General features: G+C 37.9%; 1 protein-coding gene across 1 annotated transcript in view; it reads left to right on the top strand.

The window, feature by feature from the left end:
* The window catches only part of MSH3 (mutS homolog 3), a gene marked incomplete at its 5' end in the record, with an annotated part of 184,343 nt that overhangs the window by 5,771 nt on the left and 155,706 nt on the right, over nucleotides 1-22,866 (top strand). Inside the window, 5 exon segments of the mRNA XM_082624087.1 lie at nucleotides 5,391-5,611; nucleotides 9,636-9,842; nucleotides 11,479-11,595; nucleotides 11,996-12,115; nucleotides 13,990-14,133. Of these exon segments, the coding sequence (XP_082480213.1) occupies nucleotides 5,391-5,611; nucleotides 9,636-9,842; nucleotides 11,479-11,595; nucleotides 11,996-12,115; nucleotides 13,990-14,133 (809 nt within the window).

Raw genomic sequence — 22,866 nt, 5'->3', positions numbered from 1 at the left:
GCTGTGTTTTACAACTGGCTCACAAAGTTCTTGAAGATTTCACTTACCAGTATGAGCTGGCTCCGTTGTCTCTCTGTGTGGGCTAATTTGAGCTTCCTCATAGCGTGGTGGCTGGTTTCCAAGAATGAGTATCCTGACAGAAGCTGTATTGTCTTTCACAGTCTAGCTTTGGAAGTTATATAGTGTCACTTCTGCCATACTCTGTTGGTTGAATTAGTTACAAAGGCCTGTGGGGGTTCAAGGGTAAGGAACATGGATCCCACCTTTCAGTGCAGGAGTGTCAGCATCACATAGGAAAAACATATGGGATGGAATATATATATGTCTGGCTACCTTTGGTAAATAAAATCTCCCCAGATTCAGACTTGACTTTTTGTTATTATTCTTATTTTAATTACAGATAAACAGTGTAGAACTCTGTCTCAAATGCATTTTGATAAATACAAATATACATTATCTTAATACTATATAAATGTGGACTTTACAAAATCAATTAAAGATATTATAAAATATAGCCAGAGTATATAAAAATAAGATACAATTTTTTAAAAAGACCCGGGAAATGTATCAAATATTATACCTTTAGACCATATCCATAAAGTTCAAATTGAAATCTGCCTTAAATTCATTTTTTCCAGTTTACCCCAGACCATTTTATAAAAGACATCGATTAATATTTATAATTATTACACACTACAATTAATATCCTAACATCAAAGCTACTTAGTTATTTTACATTTTTTTAAATTGAAGTATAGTTGATTTACAATGTTATATTAGATTCCGGTGTACAGCAAAGTGATTCAGTCATACATATACATTTTTTTTTTCGGATTTTTTTCCCTTATAGGTTATTACAAAATACTGAGTATAGTTCCCTTGCTATACAGTAGGTCCTCATTGTTTATCTGTTTTATATATAGTAGTTTGTATCTGCTAATCCCAAACTCCTAATTTATACACACCATGCCCCCCCCCCCGACCTTTCCCCTTTGGTAACCTTAAGTTTGTTTTCTAACTCTGTGAGTCTGTTTCTGTTTTTGTAAATATGTTCATTTGTATCACATTTTAGATTCCACATATAAGTGATATCATATGATATTTGTCTTTGTCTGACTTACTTCACTTAGTATGATAATCTCTAGGTCCATCCATGTTGCTGCTAATGACATTATTTCATTTTTTTTTATGGCTGAGTATAAAGCTACTTAGTTTTAGTGAAAAAATCAAATTTTTTCATGGAATCAAATATGCCATTCCCCAAATTCCCATTTTTGCATTCTGTAATGACTGCCTATTATACAGGGTAAAAAGTTTTATCCAACAAACTTTCCATTTTCATTTTATACTCTTAAAAAAAGAATCACCTTTTGACATTTAAAACAACATGCCCCAATTTGGAATGAATATTTAAAAACAAGGGCACTAAGATTAAAAAATAAGTCTTTTAAAACAAGAGGAAGTTCTGCCCTTTACCTGGGTTTCTGTTGTTAGACAATATTTGAAACTGCCTCTTAAATCTATTTATTTTTCTTTTTAAGACTCTCCTCCTTGACTTGTGTCTTGTTTTTATCTGCCTAAGCTTAAATATCTTCTTTTGAGCTTAAACCCTCAAAAACATTGGCTGTAAGTTATCTTCCCAAACAGAGAATTCTTGAGACCCTGAGATCTATGAACATGGATTTGTTGTTTTTAATTCATTATAGATGTTTAACACATGTAGAGAATCATAAGCTTGATAAATTTCACAAACTGAAGTCACCTATATAACCATCACTTAGATCAAGAAACTATATTACTAGGACCCCCAGAAACCTCTCTGTGCTCTGTCCCACTGGCAACCCCTTCCCCCACCAAGGATAACCACTATCTTGACTTCAGTATAGATTGGTTTTGCCTGAACATTGTGTTTAAATTTAACTGATTTAAAATATGTTTGTAATATTCCAGAGGTTTTTCTCTTTTTCCTTTTTTTAAGATGAATTATTTTATCTGTAAAACAGATTCTTATACAGATTTTTAAAAATCTGTTTATAGTGGCACATATTTATATTTCAGTATCTACTCTGTGCTTTCTTCTAGATTAAAATTCTTTATTTAAAATATGATAATTCTTCTACCTCCTTGATCCTGCATAACCTAGGCCTAGAGGAGGAAGCCTGAGTAGAGAAAGTAACTATTATGTATTTACATTTTATGGTACACAAAAAATTAAAGCTCAAACAGTGAAGGTGTTAATTCAGTGAAAGATTTTTACTGAGAAGTTTTTGGTCTATTTAACATGTTGGGACAGCAACCAATGGCCTGATTTCTAGGGTATATCCTCTTAAGGGCTCAGAGACTTTAGTGATAATGCTGGCAAGTCTTAATCTCATATTGTGGCAATTTGATAGTTCATTTCATGGCATCTTCAGAAAAGGAAATAGTATGAGGTTTTAAGTATAGGAGCAGAATATGGAGGTTGTTAAGGTTTATTTGGGTACTGTTAAACTAAAACAGGAGAACAGCAAATTATTTTACCAGCAAAATGGATTTATCTGGGAGCAGGTAAGAACTGCAATTTAGGACATGCAACTATGGCAAACCACATGCAAGTTCAGCAAGGCAAAGGAGAGGAAACTCTTTTATAGAGGAGAAGAGGAATTTGGGAGGGTCATTGGAGGAAACTGGGAGTTCAAAGTGTAGTGGCTTTTCTTTGGCTGAGTTGTGACAGTCTGTCATTGTTTGTACTGTTGCCAGGCAAGGAGAAAATCTTCCTCCTGCTGGTGGTAGTAAGCTAGTGTCACTTCTATAGGAGATGCAAGGTAAGTCTCTTCCTGTTGGGATCTGTATTGATGCTGGATAGTATGTCCAGGAGAGCTCTCCCTGCTGGCCTCCCAACTCCATTTTAGGAGGTTTCCCTTTTAATTTTCATAGTACTCAGTTTTCCATGAGCCAGGTTTTTCACAGTAGTTACAGTCTTCCTCAGACCTAATGGAGGGACTGGTGCCTATATCTGTGTCCCTTCTTAGGCATGAGAGTTTCGTAGCTCTTGGGGGCTTTGCACTTGAGAAGCCTTCCAATTTAGTTTTTTTCATTGAGGGCCTTATGAGGTGTTCAAATCTCTCTTAGGTATCTGTGAGGAAGGCAATGAAAGATTTTGGTTTTCCTGTGTAAGCTTCATTCTTCCCGCAGATAACATGTTCATATTTCCCTCTGGTTTTCTTTTAGATGGCTCAAGATTTGATGGTCCTAGGAGCATTAAGAAAAAATTGTAATTTGGGGTAATTGCGTGTATACCAGTTCTTTCTCTTATTTTATAGTTCAGGAATCATAATGGCTTGATATAAATGAACAAGTGTGGGACACCTTCTTTCCTAACTCTTGAGCTGTGATGCACTCGTAGAAAGTCATTGTAGCCTAAGGATGAAAGATGGCTACACAGAAAAAGGAGATAAAAAACTTTAAGAGATGTGGAAGGGTAGCAGAGAGGTTGTATTGGCTCAATCCAGGATCTTTCTGAACCGACAAAAACCTTTCTGTATTGAGCATAACTCAAGGATGGAGCTTCAAGGTGGAATCTTCCTTGGCAGTGGTGAGAGTAGGGTAGGGTGGGGAAGGATGGTAAGGAGGAGGGCAAGAAAGTGAGCCATCAAGGGCTCTTACCACATGCACGCTGAGTCCTTGCTGCACATCCAGCTGAGCAAATCCTGAAGTTTGTGGAAATAAGGCCACAGACAAGGAATTTTTTGAAATATGAACTTTACTGTTTACTTAAAAAAATACATAATGGGAAGAAAAGAGCAGAGCATTCACTAGCTAGAAGAGTCCCTGGCTACTTCCCCTTAGTTTTTAACACTTCAGTTTTAGATACTCTTTTTTCACATGAGTGCAATTCTAAGACTTATACCCCACCCCCATCCCGGGAAAGTTTTTTTTGTATCGATAGGGGGAAGTCCTTATATAATGTAAAAACTTACAGTATATGTTTGAAGAGTGATTCAAGTATACATCCTGAAAAGGGGAGAATAACAGTAAAGATGAATATATACATTTGAAAAGAGATTTCAAATATACATTTTTCTAGCTACAAGGTTAACAGGAGACAGGATAAAGTATAGATCTAAAAAGAGGTTTGAATATTAATATGAAAATATTTAAACTTTTAGAAATGAACAAAACCCAACTCTTGCCCTCGGAGTGTTTTTGCTTTAATGGGAAAGTAAGAGATAATAAATGCATTCCCAGTTTCTTTATATTAAATAGTAATTACCTAATAGTATTGCTCTAAAGGGTGAAAAGATGTATTCTGGCATATAGTAGATACCCAATACATGATAGTTTCCCTTATTTTATGGGTTGCTTGCTTATTAATAACTGCTAATTGGCAGAGTGTGATAAGTGCTGTAGAGAGATGCGATCTTGCTATAGGAACATAGAGAAAGAAAAGATGACTTTAAACTGGGAGAATTAGCAGAATTTCATGAAAAAGTAGTTTTGAGATGGGTCTTGACAAAATGAGTACAATTTGCCGTGTGGAAATTGGGGTCAAGGGCATTCTGGGGAGAAAGAATAGCATGAGCAAAGCTGTGGAGGCAGGAAGGCACATGTCCTGGGAGTGGTGATCTGGTTTCCTTGGTGAATTCCTGGTGTCAGTATCTTTAGGTCTTTCCCATGGAGCTGGTCAGTTTCCCCAGTCCAGAGTCTTGTGAGCTCCTGCCTGGAGGGAGAGCTCTGGCTGCCTGTGTTCTCAGAGCTGGTGAGAAGAGGCTGGTTTCTCCGCATACAGTAAGCCTGTATTCACATCATTCTTATGGCTCAGGCACAGTACTGCGTCTCACCTGTGCCTGTTTTGCCTTTTCCAGAGAAGTCTCCAGTCTTCTTCTGAGGTAGAAGGAGGACAGTTACCCTTGAGTTTGGAGTGGGGTAGGGGTCTAGGGATTAAATTGTTTTGAACCAGTTCTGTTTATTTTAGAACCTCCCTTTTTTCCATTTCCAGAGCTACTGGTGCCCTGATTCTTGAGCCATTTAATAAGCATTTGGTGTTGTAAGTAGGATTGGTTCCTGGTTTTATATATTACTTATTTAGGATTTAGCTTTCAGGTATGCTAAATTGGTTATTGCTTATCCATTTATCCTTCTAGCTTCAGATATTTTGTTTGCAGTTGTCACCTCTTCTTTTCTGTCTGCCCTGTTGTAGTTTTTAATGGGATTTCAGGACCAAGTGAAATTAGATCTATGTTTCAATATGCCATCTTCACCCTGAACCCGAGGTTTCTTTATTTCCTTATCACATTATAGTTAGATTCATTGCTTTAGTGAGAAGCTCCCTCTTTAAAAATCCTGTGCTAATTATGAATTGACCAAGTGAGATAAAATACTATTGTTATATTTTCTTCTGACTTGCTAAGAGCCAAAGAAACATCAGAGGACCAGGAACGTTTTAAAGTCTCTGGAAAAATTGAAAGAATTCTGCTGCGATTCTGCCCTTCCTCAAAATAGAGTCCAGACAGAGTCTCTTCAGAAGAGATTTGCAGTTCTGCCAAAATGTACTGATTTTGATGATATCAATCTTCTACGTGCAAAGAATGCAGTTTCTTCTGAAGATTCCAAATCTCAAACTAGTCAAAAGGTATGTAACTCTTATATAGATGAATATCCAGTTACTTAGAACTGTAGGTTCTGAAGTGCCTTTAGGTTTGTGGGTTCACTCAGGGCACTGGTTCCCAAACTTGGCTGATCATCCAAATTAGCTGAGGGAGCTTTTGCTTTTTAGTTTTAGTTTTTTTTTTTAATTCTTGGAGATTGTGATTTACTGTGTATTAAGGCAGGATGAATTGGTTTTATTAAAACAACACAAAACCAAGAAAACCTCCCAGAAGATTCTGATGTACAGCCTGGATTAGGAGCCACTGACTTGGGGGGATTCTTTATTAATAATTAATACAAGCACAGTTTCTTATAGTCCTCCTTATAGTTTCCATGATTAGTCTGGAAAATCACAGTGAATAATTTATAGAGATGTTTTGAGGTTTTTAGTTGAAAGCTTGGCTGATATAATAAATTCAGAGTTTAACCAAACGTATATGGCTTTCTTACTTCTTCCACTGTTTTGTGATTATTAGTATTTTTCACCATTGCAGAATCAGGGAATTTAGTTCTTGATCCATCATTGAAATCTATAATTCAGAATTAGTGGTTCTCAGCCCAGCTTTAAATTAGAATCACCTTATTGTCATAATTTTGTATGGTGACAGTTAGTTACTGGACTTATGATCACTTCATAATGTATTTGACTATCAGATCACTATGTTGTACCCCTGAAACTAACATAATATTGTATGTCAACTATACGTCAATAAAAAAAATACTGATAGTAAGAACCCTTCTTCAGAATCATGTTTAGTTAGTTTTCATGAAAAACTGGGCATGGATATCGTTTAAAGGCTCTCATTTTAATGTGTAGCCATGATCGAAAACGATGGAATTAGAGAACTAGTTCTTTATTTTTTTTTTATGAGTCATTTAAATCTAATGAACACTAGGGATTCGTTACTCAGATAAATACTCAGACCAACACAATTTTGTATCTAATTTTCAGAAGTTCACACTCCTTCCCACAAAGTCCAGATTCATGAACTCCTCCTTCAGCCAGGCCATAAGATCCATTGACTTATTTTACATCATCAGAAAAAAAGTTGCTTTGTTTTTATTTTTAATCTTTTTTTAATACTTAGAAGCAGTTCACCTGGGTGTAGTGGTCATAAAGTATAGAGGTCAAAAAGTTTGTCTGTGTATGTTTACTTTATTAATTGGAGAATTTATCCTAGGGTCTCATGAGATTTACTGTTGGTTTATACATAAAATGACCAACTTGGCATTTCTGATTCACAGCACATTAGAAGTAACCAGTTAGAAGGGACACCTAGAAATAGGTCCTGAAATTCCCATTTTATTATTCTGATCATCCTCAATTGTCAAGATAAAGTTAAATTGAGTTCAGAATGCTGTCTCTGGGAATATGAAAAAGAGTATATCTGAGAAATATTTTCACCCAAATGGTGGGGGGAAAAAGTTGCTTAATACTCAAGTATTCAGATTGACTTGTTTATTCGTATCATACTATCGTAAGATAGTATGCTTAAAACTATCTGCTGGATTCCTACTTTCATTCCATATATGAATAAGGTATAAAGTAAGAACTTTCTTTTTCCAGGAAATATATTTTTTTAAGTATTCATTAAGTTTTGCAATATGTGGTTTTCCTGAATTTTAGATAACAGTCATGGAAACGAAGTTGAAAATCCATCATAATTAAAAGCAAATGCATTCTCCAATCTGGTATATTGACCCACTTTTCTCCTGCCATGCCTGTCCATACCTTACTAGGTCTCATTGCTGATCTTTGGAGGTTTGCTTGGCTTCGCTATTCAGAAAAACTGTGTCTCTACCTGCTATTCCAGCTAAGCTGAATTTTTTAAACCTTTAGCAACTGCAACTGTAAAGAACGTCTTTCTGGGCTTTCCTTGGACAGCAGTCCCCTCCCTGGGCCATATAAGACATTTCTCTTTCTCTCTTCTCTGCCTCTGCTGGTCACTAGTCTTTTAGGCCATATTTTTAATTTCAGGGGTAGCTGGTAAGTTTTTTGATGTTGGCAGTGACCCAGCGACATTTAATTAGAAGCTGGATTTATCCTTTTGACACAAATAATTAATCAATAGTCAACTTAAGAAAGAAGTGAAAAATTTTATTTGAGCCAACCTGAGGATTATAACCTGGGAGATAGTCTCTCAGAGAGCTCTGAGAACTGTTCCAAAGAAGTAAAGGGGGAGGCCAGCATATATGTGATTTTGGTAAAGGGGGTATGTGCACTCAAGCACACATGTCTGTAGAAGGTTGCTGCTAGTCACAAGGAACAGACATCTTAGTTAATGATTTTAGTGCTTTTCTAAGTATGGGATGATGCAAGAATCCAGGTTTATAAAAAAATTTCTCCTGAAAATATCTAACTATCTGAGGGCAAGTTTCACAAAGTGCCTCATCCTGATCTTCCTCCTGAATTCCTTTCAGGGTGTAATATAGGTCAGCAACCACAGTAGCTAATGACTTCATTCTTGTAGAATTGGTTGATGGGCAAACAGTTTTTATTTTGTAATCGGTTCCCTTTCGGTCTTAATTTCAACCAAGGTTTGGGAGGCATTTTGTGATCAATTTGTCCTATGGCGCTAGGAATACTCATTCTCAGGTCAGGCAAGGATTTTGTTGATAGGCCACTCACTGTGCTGTTACTGGACTAGGCCCTGTTAACAGTAGCCGAAAGCCTCTGAACCACCTGTCTTATAGTCTGTTACGGTCTAGAAAAAGATTCCCTCTTGTTGCTTCTTCCCATATCTAGAGTTACACTGTTAAAATCACTGATCATATAGGACTGTATATTTTGTCAATCGTTTTAAGTCACCTAATCATTATTAATTTTATTGGAGGCTCAGTCATACATTTGGTAACGCAAGAAACAATTATATTATAAAATAGGCAGAATGTAAGTAATATAGCTAGTAACGTTAATAAGGTCATAGGTAAGTATTTAAGCTCAGAAGAGTTCCATTAGGTGCCCAGTGTCTCCCCAGGTCGTCTGACCAGTATGTTATGCACCAATGGCTATCTTTAAGGGAAATGGCATGTTGACATTGTATATAAAGTTCACGATAGATGTCTGTGTGTATGAGGCGAGTGGTAGGTCATCGTGACCCCTTAAAGGATTAAGAAAGAAATGTTAGCTTCCAAGGAGTTATAAGGCTGGCACCAGAAGGAGGAAAATTGATCTTAATGGTTGAGCAGGTATTTCTGCTAAACCTAAGCGTGAGGCAGATAGATGCACAATGCACACTGAAGGGGAGGGAGGGGGCCAAAATGGGGAGAGAAAAATTTTATGTTTAGATTTTTCTTGCCTTGCCTTAAAATATGAATTTTTATGTCATCAATTGTACAGATTTGTTTCATTTTACCTTAATAAGTCTCAGAAGCAAGGAATTTGCTCTAAGCTGTGAACTGGATTTAATTATGGTTTTCATATAGAGAGGTGGATATCACGAATACTAATGTTGAAAAAGTAACCTTGTGCTTTATGCTTTCCAAAAGCTGTTTCTCATCTCTCTTTACCAAACAAATTGTGATTCTTTCTTGGAATAAAGATTTTGGAATATACTATCTTTTAGACTGTACTTGGAAATTTAAACATTAAGTGCAGCTTTAGCTGCTGGCGTGCTTGTTCAAAGTGGTTTTGCCTTACCACTGAGGGAGACAGATTGATGCCTGATGACTTTTTGTGCCTTATATATCTGGGAATAAAGAAAAGAAAATGGTTAATTATAATTGGTTTAATGAAATCCAATTTAAAGAGAAGTATAGAAAGCTTTTTTAGTTTAGGCTTTCAAAATTTGCTCAAATAATTATACAGTAGTTTAGTTTGGCTCACTTTTTTAAGTCATTTACTTTGAAAAAGTTCCAAACCTACAAGAAAAGATGCCTAATATATGATATACTCTTATAAACTTTTCACTTGGATTCACCAGTTATTAGCTTTGTGCCAAATTTACGTTCTGGAACTATTATTACAGTTAATACTTTTTAAACTATAAAAATCTTTTGGTTGCCAGGACAAGACACTCAGTCATTTTGGATCATCACATAGCAGTTATGAAAACTTACAGAAGACTTCTGATTCTAAACCGTCTAACAAACGGACCAAAAGCATCTACACCCCCTTAGAATTACAATACTTAGAAATGAAGCAGCAGCAGAAGGATGCAGTTTTGTGTGTGGAATGTGGATATAAGTATAGATTCTTTGGGGAAGATGCAGAGGTAAGTTGTTTTCTCAGACACTGTTTCCTGTTTTTTTTGTCCAGCCTTAAATATTTTCCAGTGTTTTATTTCATTTTCTGACCACCTTATGGAGAAGCTAATGTGATCAGTTGCCTTCAAAAATACTTTCATTTAAAGTAAAAACTAAAAATAGACACAAGCAAACTTGGTGGATGCTAGATTTGTGGGGAAGGAAGTGAGGGGTCCCTATTGGAATGTTCGTGCTTATTCTCCATGGTGCTGGCCCAGTACCTCTCATCCATCGAAAGTCAATTGTGAATGAACCATCATCATGTGAGTATTCCTAATGAAGACTCAAACAAGAAAAAGAACATTGAGATGTACAGAAATTCCTCTTTTTACCCTTAAGTTATGAATTTTCATAGCCAGGAACATAGTTGAATCTCAGTGGAAGAGCACATTAACTCTGCCAACCACCAATAAGTGTGTGAAGTCTTACAGGTCTCTGTATATCAGCTGTCTTGCTATCTTAGTCTAAGTCGGGTTTGTGTTTAATTTGGGGTGTTTGATGTAGGCCTAAGTTAAGGTTAAAGGTAAACTGGAGCGTTTAGGGGCAAGCTTAGGCTTGGTATTGCTGGTGGTGCTGTTGAAGTCATGAATGATTGTGATGATCCCTTAGTTTTAGGCCTAGTTGGATAGTACATCTTCAGAGAGTGATGAGGTGGCTCGTCTGCCACCTCATGGATGGGGAGCGGAGACCTGGCCAACTTTTGTTCTTCTAGTGTCCTAGGTCCTGTGGCAGGAAAGTGGTGTTCTCTAGTTCAGATGGCATGATGCTCTCTTCTGTGTCATGGAATTAGACTTTGAAACAGCATCCGCGTGTTTCCTGAGGACAGGAACCACGTGGTTGGCCTCTTACAGATGAAGGGGTGAAAGGAAGTGCTGTTCTCTGCACTTCTCTCTAGGTTGAGTGCTAAATTCAGCCTTGACCACAGTAAAGACTGATGTCTTCTTGCCCTGCAGCGATGAACTAATACAGTTCAGAGACGGGTGGTATAGGGGAGTGAGAGTGGAGGAATGACTCCAATTCCGTGGCTCCAGTGGGCAATATCTAAGCCCTGGGACTTTGTAGAAAAACATAGGGAATCAGGTGGTGCTGCCTGATTCTGCATTCCTATCAATTCATGCATCATTAAGTAGCTAACCAGACCAGGGGGTTCTCTTCTCACTTCCTCAAAGATGCCCTCTGTCCAAGGAGGTTCATCATTTACGTATACTCCGTGGTATCTCCTAATTTTCAGTTATTTGCATGTGCTAAGTAGCAAATTCTTATTCTATTTCAGTCTCATGGTCTCTGTGTTGTGCAGGGAAAGCTCAGCACTTTTAAGGTTTTGATAGATCTAAGGACATAAAAGAAAACCTGTCATATTTTTATGAGTTGTTTGTAAATATAGATGTTGGCTTTGAGGTTAGGCCATGGACACTGTTAAAAAAAAGATAAAACCATAGGCTTCTACACAGCGAATGTCTTTTAAACTTTTTATTGACATACCGCACAGAGAAGTGCACAAATCCTAAATGTATACCTTGATGGATTTTTAACAAAGTGACCAAACACTGCACAGGGAATCTAGAAGTAGAAATTTATTGATATTTTCTTCTTAAATTTTTTTAGATTGCAGCCCGGGAGCTCAATATCTATTGCCATTTAGATCACAACTTTATGACAGCAAGCATACCTACTCACCGGCTGTTTGTTCACGTACGCCGCCTTGTGGCCAAGGGATATAAGGTCAGCTTTGGCTTCAACTTGTGGGAAAAGGGGATTAGAGTCTCTTCCAGAGAGGGAAATGTTTTCTAAGGTGGTAGGCTATAACTGGTTTTGGAATTTGTTGTTTTGGAGAAATTAAAATTTGTCATAATTATTGGCAGTATAGCTCCATGAGTTTTTAACATATTAGATATTTAGGGTAAAAAGTTTTTTCAACTCTGTGATGGAGTGTTTCATAGTGATTTATCCACACTTGCAATGTCCTTGTGGTACTTATTACTTAAGCCCTACCTCCGGACATTGTGGACTAATTTGTTTATTTTAAATGTTTCAGAATTAACCTTTCAAAATCTAGAATTAATGTTTTGTTAACAAATTTTCCATCATATTTCATATGCAGTATTTCTTACTTTTGTTGAAGGTGGGAGTTGTGAAACAAACTGAAACAGCTGCGTTAAAAGCCATTGGGGACAACAAAAGTTCACTCTTTTCCCGGAAATTGACTGCTCTTTATACAAAATCTACACTTATTGGAGAAGATATCCTTTTCAAATAGGAATTGTTTTTCTTAAATGTTACAAGGGCTTTGTTTTAAATAGCATTTTTTAAAAACTGTTCTTTGATTGGGTACCTTTTTGATGAGATGAGGCAGTATGGTTACCTTGACCTGTGATTAGTAAGATACTGAAGAGAGAAGAGTTGATATTGGCTGGAAAGAAGCATTTTTCAAATGCCATAGTAAAAGGAGAATTCATTGTATTTTAAGAGCAAGAAAAAAGAGAGCCTGATAAAAGATGATAGCAAGTTAGCAACTGATGTGAAATTGCATCTTTCCTAGGCCTTTGTGGGCAGTGGTTAGGTGCTTAGGGCTTACAAGCTCCTGTAGATCCTCCTAAAATGAGACCTAAAAAATAACTTATTTACTGCAAAATGTGAAAAGAAAACTACCAAGTTAACACACAGTTAACTGCTTATAAAACATAATAGTAGGTCATCTTCATTAATTGTTAGCATCATAAGAATTTTATTACTTTTGAAAATGGATTGTAAGCTTTCTCACTTGCAAGAACCCTCAGTATATGTAATGATTGCCCCCCAGTTTATGGTCATTGATAAATTCAATGAGTTACTTGAAGCAAAATGATTTTAACAGCAAAGTCATAAAATTCTATCAATTATTTAAAAACCAAATAATTATATATCAAATGTGATAAGGAAGCATTTTGTTTACTGTGGAATGGGGTCAGGTCTCTCAGAATAAAAGAATGTAGGGATAAGGTCTTAAATGATACTGTGTGAAGGTATTGCTGTTATGGTTTATTACAGATGTGCTTATTTAGAGGCCTGCTTAGCTTCTACCCAAATTCTGAAGGCTGTTTTATTCCATTAACACCATGACTACGGAACGGTTATCACTCAGAGTGGACCCCAGACCATTAATAGCTCTGTGTTGTTCTAAGCTGATCAGGCTGTAAGAACTTCATAATTTTATTGTTTCTTTTGCCCGAACTTGAGTCTCTTTTTCAAAGCCTGCTTCTAAAACAGCACCCCTCCGTGCTTCTCTTTTGCTGCTGCTGTAGCTCTTATCTGCTGATGCCCACAGTGGATGTTCCCAGACTGACCTTGTCCAAAAGCAGCTTTCATCCCTGAGAATTTATGTAATGGACTTACTGCGCACACACACACACACACACACACACGCGCGCGCACGCGCACACATGTATGTATGTTTCTGTTTTCTTTTTTGGTTTTCTTTTCTCATATCTTTTTTTTTTTTTTTTTTTTTTTTTCTTTTTGCGGTATGCGGGCCTCTCACCGTTGTGGCCTCTCCCGTTGCGGAGCACAGGCTCCGGATGCGCAGGCCCAGCGGCCATGGCTCACGGGCCCAGCCGCTCCGCGGCACATGGGATCCTCCCAGACCGGGGCACGAACCCGTATCCCCTGCATCGGCAGGCGGACTCCCAACCACTGCGCCACCAGGGAGGCCCTCTCATATCTTTTAAAAATTCTCTTGCTGTGTCTGAGAGCTGTTAGGTACTTTAACAGAGGAAAGTAATTTACACTACTTTAGTGTATCCATGCTTTGACTTGTGGAATTAAACATCATGAGATTGTTAAGGAGTCAAGGCTCAGCATTATCCAAGTAAAGCAGAGGGTTAAAAATTGGTGCTTCCACAGGATCTGAGGCATATCACAGGCCCTTTGGAAGTGAGACAGTAATAGTTGTCTGTTCTGATGAATCTTATATCTTAGGGAAGATAAGTCATGTAACTATGATCAGAATAAATCAGAAGAATAAATGCTGTATGGAAGAGTTTTGCATAAAGCAAAAATGCCCAGGAAAATGAACCATTATTTTAAGGGAGAAAAGCTAATTGGAATGTAGCATTTGTTTTTCTTTAATGATTATTACATGTAAATCCTTTAGTCAAGCTGGATGATGCTGTTAATGTCGATGAGATAATGACTGATACTTCTACCAGCTATCTTCTGTGTATCTGTGAAAATAAGGAAAATGTTAAAGACAAAAAAAAGGGGAACGTTTTCATTGGACTTGTGGTAAGTACTTTGTAGGTGAAGAATGAATGATAGGGACTTCCCTGCTGGCGCGGTGGTTAAGAATCCGCCTGCCAGTGCAGGGGACACAGGTTCAAGCCCTGGTCCGTGAAGATCCCACATGCTGTGGAGCAGCTAAGCCCGTGAGCCACAACTGTTGAGCCTGCGCTCTAGAGCCCGCGAACCACAACTACTGAGCCTGTGCACCTAGAGCCTGTGCTCTGCAACAAGAGAAGCCACCGCAATGAAAAGCCCGTGCACCACAACGAAGAGTAGCCCCCGCTCGCCACCAGTAGAGAAAGGCTGTGCACAGCAATGAAGATCCAACACAGCCAAAAATAAATAAATAAATAAATTAATTAAAAAAAAAAGAACGAATGATAGATGTTCAAGGAATCTTTAAATATGAGTAATCATGTATGGTTTATAATGAGGCTATCTGATGGGTTGTGTCCTCAAGTAATTATACTAGAAAAACATTTTCCTCCTAATTTTATATGTTAAATTACTAGTTATAATTTTCTCAGGTGGCTACTTGGCCCTCTGTGCTATGGAGGGATCCAGATAGTTTCTGTCCATGGGCTCTAGCAGTTTAGGGTTGAAGATAGACCCAGTGACAGGCGTGCATGTGGACAGTGTACAGACAGCAGAATAAAAGTCAACACATGCATGGATAACAAAGGGTTTTACAAATTTCCTCTAGGGATTTGAAGTTAAACACAAATGATTATGGGATTGGCATATCTAGTTCAGAGGAAAGTTCGAGAGTTAAAGGGAAATGATAGCTGGCTAGTACAAAACTCTCTTTTTAATAAGGATTAGGAATATTTATAACCAGTCTTCCAGGTAAGTATAATTTGTGAATCATAGTTTTATTGATCTTGCCTTCTGGCAATTTGTGAGCAGATTTGCCCATTTATAGACTTACTTGGACTCTGCTTACAATCTTAGGTTTAAGGGCCCTTTGGAACTATTAGACTCCCTTGTTCTGTTAAGCACAAGTAGGACCCTTTGCCTAATAATAACTCATTCTCTTTGTTTTTTACAAACTTCTGCAACCAGCTACCATATCAACAAAAATTCTTACAACCCAGATGTCTCCAAAGTACCTTTTGATACCTCATTCTGACTGCATAACTTTGTGCTAACTTGACATTTGCTTAATCAGTAAGCCTTTCTCTCTGGGAGTTTGCATTACTGTTGGATGGCCCTAAATGATTTTTTTACCCTTGAGAAGCACTTTTTATCTAGCTGCAGGCAATTGAACCTACCTACAAATAGTAAGGTTACTTGCTTTTAAGCTTTATCAGATGTAATGTGCTATTTTATATTTACCTGGAACTCAGTCTAAGGAGCAGAGTTGATAGTATACAGCTCCTACTTTGTGCAGTTAGACATACGCTCTGGCCTACTGCCAGAGTTAACCGTAGTGTGTGAACTAGCATGCAAAAAAAAAAAAAAAAAATGATAGTTTGCATCTCAGGCATTTTCTTGGGACCCATTCTTTTTTTTTTTTTTTTTTTTGCGGTATGCGGGCCTCTCACTGTTGTGGCCTCTCCCGTTGCGGAGCACAGGCTCCGGACGCGCAGGATCGGCGGCCATGGCTCACGGGCCAAGCCGCTCCGTGGCATGTGGGATCTTCCCGGACCGGGACACGAACCCATGTCCCCTGCATCAGCAGGCAGACTCTCAACGACTGTGCCACCAGGGAAGCCCGGGACCCATTCTTTACCTCACCAACCACTTTTGGGCTGATGACATCCAGAGGTCTGGTCCAGGCTGCACCTCTCTTCTGAGCTCCAGGCTCTTGCTTCCAACTCTTCATTGGACAAGGCACTCAAATTCAGTGTGGCTGAAATGGATCTCATCTTCCTTTACCCTATTCTTGCTGGGTTTTTCCCTGTTGTGGTGAGTGTCACATGTTCCCCAATCACTACCTAGGAGTCATCCTTTGGATTCTGGTAGTTACTCTGAAATCAAAGGCTTTTGTGTTGTAGTGCCACTGCCATCAGGCCCGCTACCTTCAGGCTGGGCAATGCACAGCTTTATGCAGACTGACTATGGGTTTATCAATGTTACATATCACACAGAGTAGTAGATGTTGCAGGTTTTACGATGTAGACCATTTCTCTGATTTAAAAAAGCAGAGGGGAATTTATCTGGCTGATAAATTTATTACTTGAACTTCTGTTAATAGCTTTTTTAAAAATTTGGTTGTAGATTGGGAGATAAACTTATATATGTATGCTAATGTACTTACAGTCCAGCTATCTGGCCACTAGAGAAGGCCTCTGGGCTAGAATTAAGGAACTTCCTTGAGCCAAAAATGAGTGATTTTTTAAAAAGTTATAAAATAATCGAGGAAAAAAATGCATAAAACAGAAATTTACAGTGTAATATGAGACAACCAGCCAGGTTAGGAAATACAGCACTGCTCTCAGAAGGGCCCCTTCCCTCTGGAGGTAACCATAATCCAGACTTTAAGGTAATAATTCCCTTGCTTTTAGATACAGTTTTACTACCTTAAAAAGTATATAAACGTAAATATATTGTATGTAACCTTTTGGGTCTTGCTTCTTTGTTTACCATTTTGTACATGGGATTTATCAGATATTACATGTGTTACCTTAGTAGTTTTCTTGTTGTCATTGCTACATTGTATTTCATTTTACAGTTTTTTCATTCTTGTGGATTCTTTGCAATTTTTGCTTGTACAAAGGATACACTATCAACCTTTTTGCACATGCCTTATATATGTGCCTGAGTTTCTCAAGAGTATATAGGTAGGGGAGGAATTGCTGAGTTATAAGATGTGGATGTTTTCAGCTTTCTTAGAAAATGTCAGGCAGTTTTCTGGAGAGGCTGTGTCAGTTGACTTTCCACCAGTCGTCCATGAGTGTAGGGACTGGTTGTTTTTCCTCCTGTTAGCTCATGCAGTCTGTAACTGGCCCCATCCCTTTCGTAATTGTCAGTAGTGAGTAAGAGTGTGGCTTGTGGAGTCAGACTATGTGAATCTTGCCTCCACCACTTTATTGCCCCTCGACCTTGAGTAAATTACTTAATCTTTTTCTTTTCTTCCAAACTATGATCTTTTCCAGGTTATCTTGGCTGTTATTGGCTTGAGGTGATGGAGATGGCTTTTAGTTATCATAGTTGTTTCCCTGGATAAACTATGTACATAGTGTTTATCAAGGTTTGTTATATTTGATTTGTTTGTGCAAAAATTATACTTTTTATTTCTTCAACGCCTTTATTGGAGTATAATTGCTCTACATTGGTGCGTTAGCTTCTGCTGTATAACAAAGTGAATCAGCCGTATGTATACATATATCCCCATATCCCCTCCCTCTTGCGTCTCCCTCCCACCCTCCCTATCCCACCTCTCTAGGTGAACACAAAGCACCGAGCTGATCTCCCTGTGCTACACGGCTGCTTCCCACTAGCTATCTGTTTTACATTTGGTAATGTATAGATGTCCATGCCACTCTCTCACCTTGTCCCAGCCCACCCCTCCCTCTCCACGTGTCCTCAAGTACACTCTCCATGTCTACATCATTATTCCAGTCCTGCCCCTAGGTTCTTCAGAATCTTTTTTTATTTTTTAGATTCCATATATATGTGTTAGCATACAGTGTTTATTTTTCTTTTTCTGACTTACTTTACTCTGTATGACAGACTATAGGTCCATCCACCTCACTACAAATAACTCAGTTTCGTTTCTTTTTATGGCTGAGTAATATTCCGTTGTATATATGTGCCACATCTTCTTTATCCATTCATCTATCGATGGACACTTAGGTTGCTTCCATGTCCTGACTATTGTAAATAGTGCTGCAATGAACATTGGGGCACATGTCTCTTTTTGAATTATGGTTTTCTCAGGGTATATGCCCAGTAGTGGGATTGCTGGGTCATATGGTAGTTCTATTTTTAGCTTTTTAAGGAACCTCCATACTGTCCTCCCTAGTAGCTGTATCAATTTACATTCTCACCAACAGTGCAAGAGGGTTCCCTTTTCTCCACACCCTCTCCAACATTTATTGTTTGTAGACTTTTTTGTTTTTGTTTTTGTTTTTGTTTTGTGGTACGCGGGTCTCTCACTGCTGTGGCCTCTCCCGTTGCGGGGCATAGGCTCCGGACGCGCAGGCTCAGCGGCCATGGCTCACGGGCCCAGCTGCTCCGTGGCTTGTGGGATCTTCCCGGACCGGGGCACAAACCCATGTCCCCTGCATCGGCAGGCGGACTCTCAACCACTGCGCCACCAGGGAAGCCCCTGTTTGTAGACTTTTTGTGATGGCCCTTCTGACCAGTGTGAGGTGATACCTCATTGTAGTTTTGATTTGCATTTCTCTAATGATTAATGATGTTGAGCATCCTTTCATGTGTTTGTTGGCAATCTGTATATCTTTGGAGAAATGTCTATTTAGGTCTTCTGCCCATTTTTCGAATGGGTTGTTTGCTTTTTTCATATTGACCTGCATGGGCTGCTTGTATATTTTGGAGATTAATCCTTTGTCAGTTACTTCATTTACAAATATTTTCTCCCATTCTGAGGGTTGTCTTTTCGTTTTGTTTATGGTTTCCTTTGCTGTGCAAAAGCTTTTAAGTTTCATTAGGTCCCATGTGTTTATTTTTGTTTTTATTTTCCTTTCTGTAGGAGGTGGGTCAAAAAGGATCTTGCTGTGATTTATGTCATAGAGTCTTCTGCTTATGTTTTCTTCTAAGAGTTTTATAGTGTCTGGCCTTACATTTAGGTCTTCAATCCATTTTGAGTTTATTTTAGTGTATGGTGTTAGGGAGTGTTCTAATTTCATTCTTTTACACGTAGCTGTCCAGTTTTCCCAGCACCACTTATTGAAAAGGCTGTCTTTTCTCCATTCTATATTCTTGCCTGCTTTATCAAAAATAAGGTGACCATATGTGTGCGGGTTTATCTTCGGGCTTTCTATCTTGTTCCATTAATCTATATTTCTGTTTTTGTGCCAGTACCATACTGTCTTGATTACTGTAGCTTTGTAGTGTAGTCTGAAGTCAAGGAGTCTGATTTCTCCAGCTCCATTTTCTTACTCAAGATTGCTTTGGCTCTTCGGGGTCATTTTTGTTCTGGTTCTGTGAAAAATGCCATTGGTAGTTTGATAGGGACTGCACTGAACCTGTAGATTGCTTTGGGTAGTATAGTCCTTCTCACGATGTTGATTCTTCCAATCCAAGAACATGGTGTATATCTCCATCTGTTTGTATCGTCTTTAATTTCTTTCATCAGTGTCTTATAGTTTTCTGCATACAGGTTTTTTGTCTCCTTAGATAGGTTTATTCCTAGGTATTTTGGGTTTTTTTGGTTGTTGCAGTGGTAAATGGGAGTCTTTCCTTAATTTCTCTTTCAGATTTGTCATCATTAGTGTATAAGAATGCAAGAGATTTCTGTGCATTATTTTGTATCCTGCTACTTTACCCGATTCATTGATTAGCTCTAGTAGTTTTCTGGTAGCATCTTTAGGATTCTCTATGAATAGTATCATGTCATCTGAAAACTGACAGTTTTACTTCTTTTCCAATTGGATTCCTTTTTTTCTTTTTCGTCTCTGATTGCTGTGGCTAAAACTTCCAAACTGTGTTGAATAATAATGGTGAGAGTGGGCAACCTTGTCTTGTTCCTGATCTTAGAGGAAATGGTTTCAGTTTTTCACCATTGAGAATGATGTTGGCTGTGGGTTTGTCATATATGGCCTTTATTATGTTGGGGTAAGTTCCCTCTATGCCTACTTTCTGGAGGGTTTTTATCATAAGTGGGTGTTGAATTTTGTCAAAAGCTTTTTCTGCATCTATTGAGATGATCATATGGTTTTTCTCCTTCAATTTGATAATATGGTTTATCACATTGATTGATTTGTGTATATTGAAGAATCCTTGCATTCCTGGGACAAACTCCACTTGATCAGAGTGTATGATCCTTTTAATGTGCTGTTGGATTCTGTTTGCTAGTATTTTGTTGAGGATTTTTGCATCTATCTTCATCAGTGACAGATGGCCTGTAGTTTTCTTTTTTTGTGATATCTTTGTCTGGCTTTCATATGAGGGTGATGGTGGCCTCATAGAATGAGTTTGGGAGTGTTCCTCCTTCTCCTTTGTTTTGGAAGAGTTTTCAGAATGATAGGTGTTAGCTCTTCTCTAAATGTTTGATAGAATTCACCTGTGAAGCCATCTGGTCCTGGGCTTTTGTTTGTTGGAAGATTTTTAATCACAGTTTCCAATTTCAGTGCTTGTGATTGGTCTGTTTATATTTTCTGTTTCTTCCTGGTTCAGTGTTGGAAGGTTGTGCTTTTCTAAGAATTTGTCCATTTCTTCCAGGTTGTCCATTTTATTGACATAGAGTTGCTTGTCGTAATCTCTCATGATCCTTTGTATTTCTGCAGTGTCAGTTGTTACTTCTCCTTTTTCATTTCTAATTCTGTTGATTTGAGTCCTCTCCCTTTTCTTCTTGATGAGTCTGGCTAATGGTTTATCAATTTTGTTTATCTTCTCAAAGAACTAGCTTTTAGTTTTATTGATCTTTGGTATCATTTCCTTCATTTCTTTTTCATGTATTTCTGATGTGATCTTTATGATTTCTCTCCTTCTGCTAACTTTGGGGGTTTTTCTTTCTCTAATTACTTTAGGTGTAAGGTTATGTTGTTTATTTGAGATTTTTCTTGTTTCTTGAGGTAGGATTGTATTGCTATAAACTTCCCTCTTAGAACTGTTTTTGCTGCATCCCATAGGTTTTGGGTTGTCCTGTTTTCATTGTCATATGTTTCTAGGTATTTTTTGATTTCCTCTTTGATATCTTGAGTGATCTCTTGGTTATTTAGTAGTACATTGTTTAGCCTCCATGTGTTTGTATTTTTTACAGTTTTTTGCCTGTAATGATATCTCGTTTTATAGCATTGTGGTCGGAAAAGATAATTGATACTATTTCAGTGTTCTTAAATTTACCAAGGCTTGATTTGTGACCCAAGATATGATCTATCCTGGAAAATGTTCTATGAGCACTTGAGAAGAATGTGTATTCTGTTGTTTTTGGATGGAATGTCCTATAATTATCATTTAAATCCATCTTGTTTAATGTGTCATTTAAAGCTTGTGTTTCCTTATTTATTTTCGTTTTGGATAATCTGTCCATTGGTGAAAGTGGGGTGTTAAAGTCCCATACTATGATTATGTTACTGTTGATTTCCCCTTTTATGACTGTTAGCATATACAGCACCTTATGTATTGAGGTGCTCCTATGTTGCGTGCGTAAATATTTACAATTGTTATATCTTCTTGAATTAATCCCTTGATCATTATGTAGTGTCCTTATTTGTCTCTTGTAATAGTCTTTATTTTTATTTATTTATTTATTTATTTATTTATTATTTTTGGCTGCTTTGGGTCTTCGTTTCTGTGCGAGGGCTTTCTCTAGTTGTGATGAGCAGGGGCCACTCTTCATCGTGGTGCACAGGCCTCTCACTGTCGCGGCCTCTCTTCTTGTGGAGCACAATCTCCAGACGCGCGAGCTCAGTAGTTGTGGCTCACGGGCCTAGTTGCTCCGCAGCATGTGGGATCTTCCGAGACCAGAGCTCAAACCCATGTCCCATGCATTGGCAGGCAGATTCTCAACCACTGCGCCACCAGGGAAGCCCAGTATTCTTTATTTTAAAGTCTATCATGTCTGATATGAGAATTGCTACTCCAGCTTTTCTTTGATTTCCATTTGCATTGAATATCTTTTTCCATCCCCTCACTTTCAGTCTGTATATGTCCCTAGGTCTGAAGTGGGTCTCTTGTAGACAGCATATGTACAGGTCTTGTTTTTGTATCCATTCATCCAGTCTGTGTCTTTTGGTTGGAGCATTTAATCCATTTACATTTAAGGTAATTATTGATACATATGTTCCTGTTACCATTTTAAATGTTTTGGGTTTGCTATTGTAGGTCTTTTCCTTCTCTTGTGTTTCCTGCCTAGAGAAGTTCCTTTAGCATTTGTTGTAAAGCGGGTTTGGTAGTGCTGAATTCTCTTAGCTTTTGCTTGTCTGTAAAGGCTTTAATTTCTCTCTTGAACCTGAATGAGATCCCTGCTGGGTACAGTAATCTTTTTCCTTTTCATCCGTTTAAATATGTCCTGCCACTCCCTTCTGGCTTGCGGAGTTTCTGCTGAAAGATCAACTGTTAACCTTATGGGGATTCCCTTGTATGTTATTTGTTGCTTTTCCCTTGCTGCTTTTAATATATTTTCTTTGTATTTAACTTTTGATAGTTTGATTAATATGTGTCTTCAAGTGTTTCTCTTTGGATTTCTCCTGTATGGGACTGTCTGCGCTTCCTGGGCTTTATTGACTATTTCCTTTCCCATATTAAGGAAGTTTTCAACTATAATCTCTTCAAATATTTTCTTATTTCCTTTCTTTTTCTCTTCTTCTTGTGGGACCCCTATAATTCAAATTATGGTGCGTTTTATGTTGTCCCAGAGCTCTCTGAGACTGTCCTCAGTTCTTTTCATTCTTTTTTGTTTATTCTGCTCTGTGGTAGTTATTTCCACTATTTTGTCTTCCAGGTCACTTATCTGTTCTTCTGCCTGAGTTATTCTGCTATTGATTCCTTCTAGAGAATTTAAAATTTCATTTATTGTGTTGTTCATCATTGTTTGTTTGCTCTTTAGTTCTTCTAGGTCCTTGTTAAACGTTTCTTGTATTTTCCTCATTCCTCATTCCTGATCCA

This window comes from Mesoplodon mirus, assembly GCF_964341445.2.
Source record: "Mesoplodon mirus genome assembly, chromosome: 5".
In the NCBI taxonomy this organism is placed as follows: Eukaryota; Metazoa; Chordata; class Mammalia; order Artiodactyla; family Ziphiidae; genus Mesoplodon; species Mesoplodon mirus.
This window is presented reverse-complemented; position numbering and strand designations above follow the sequence as displayed.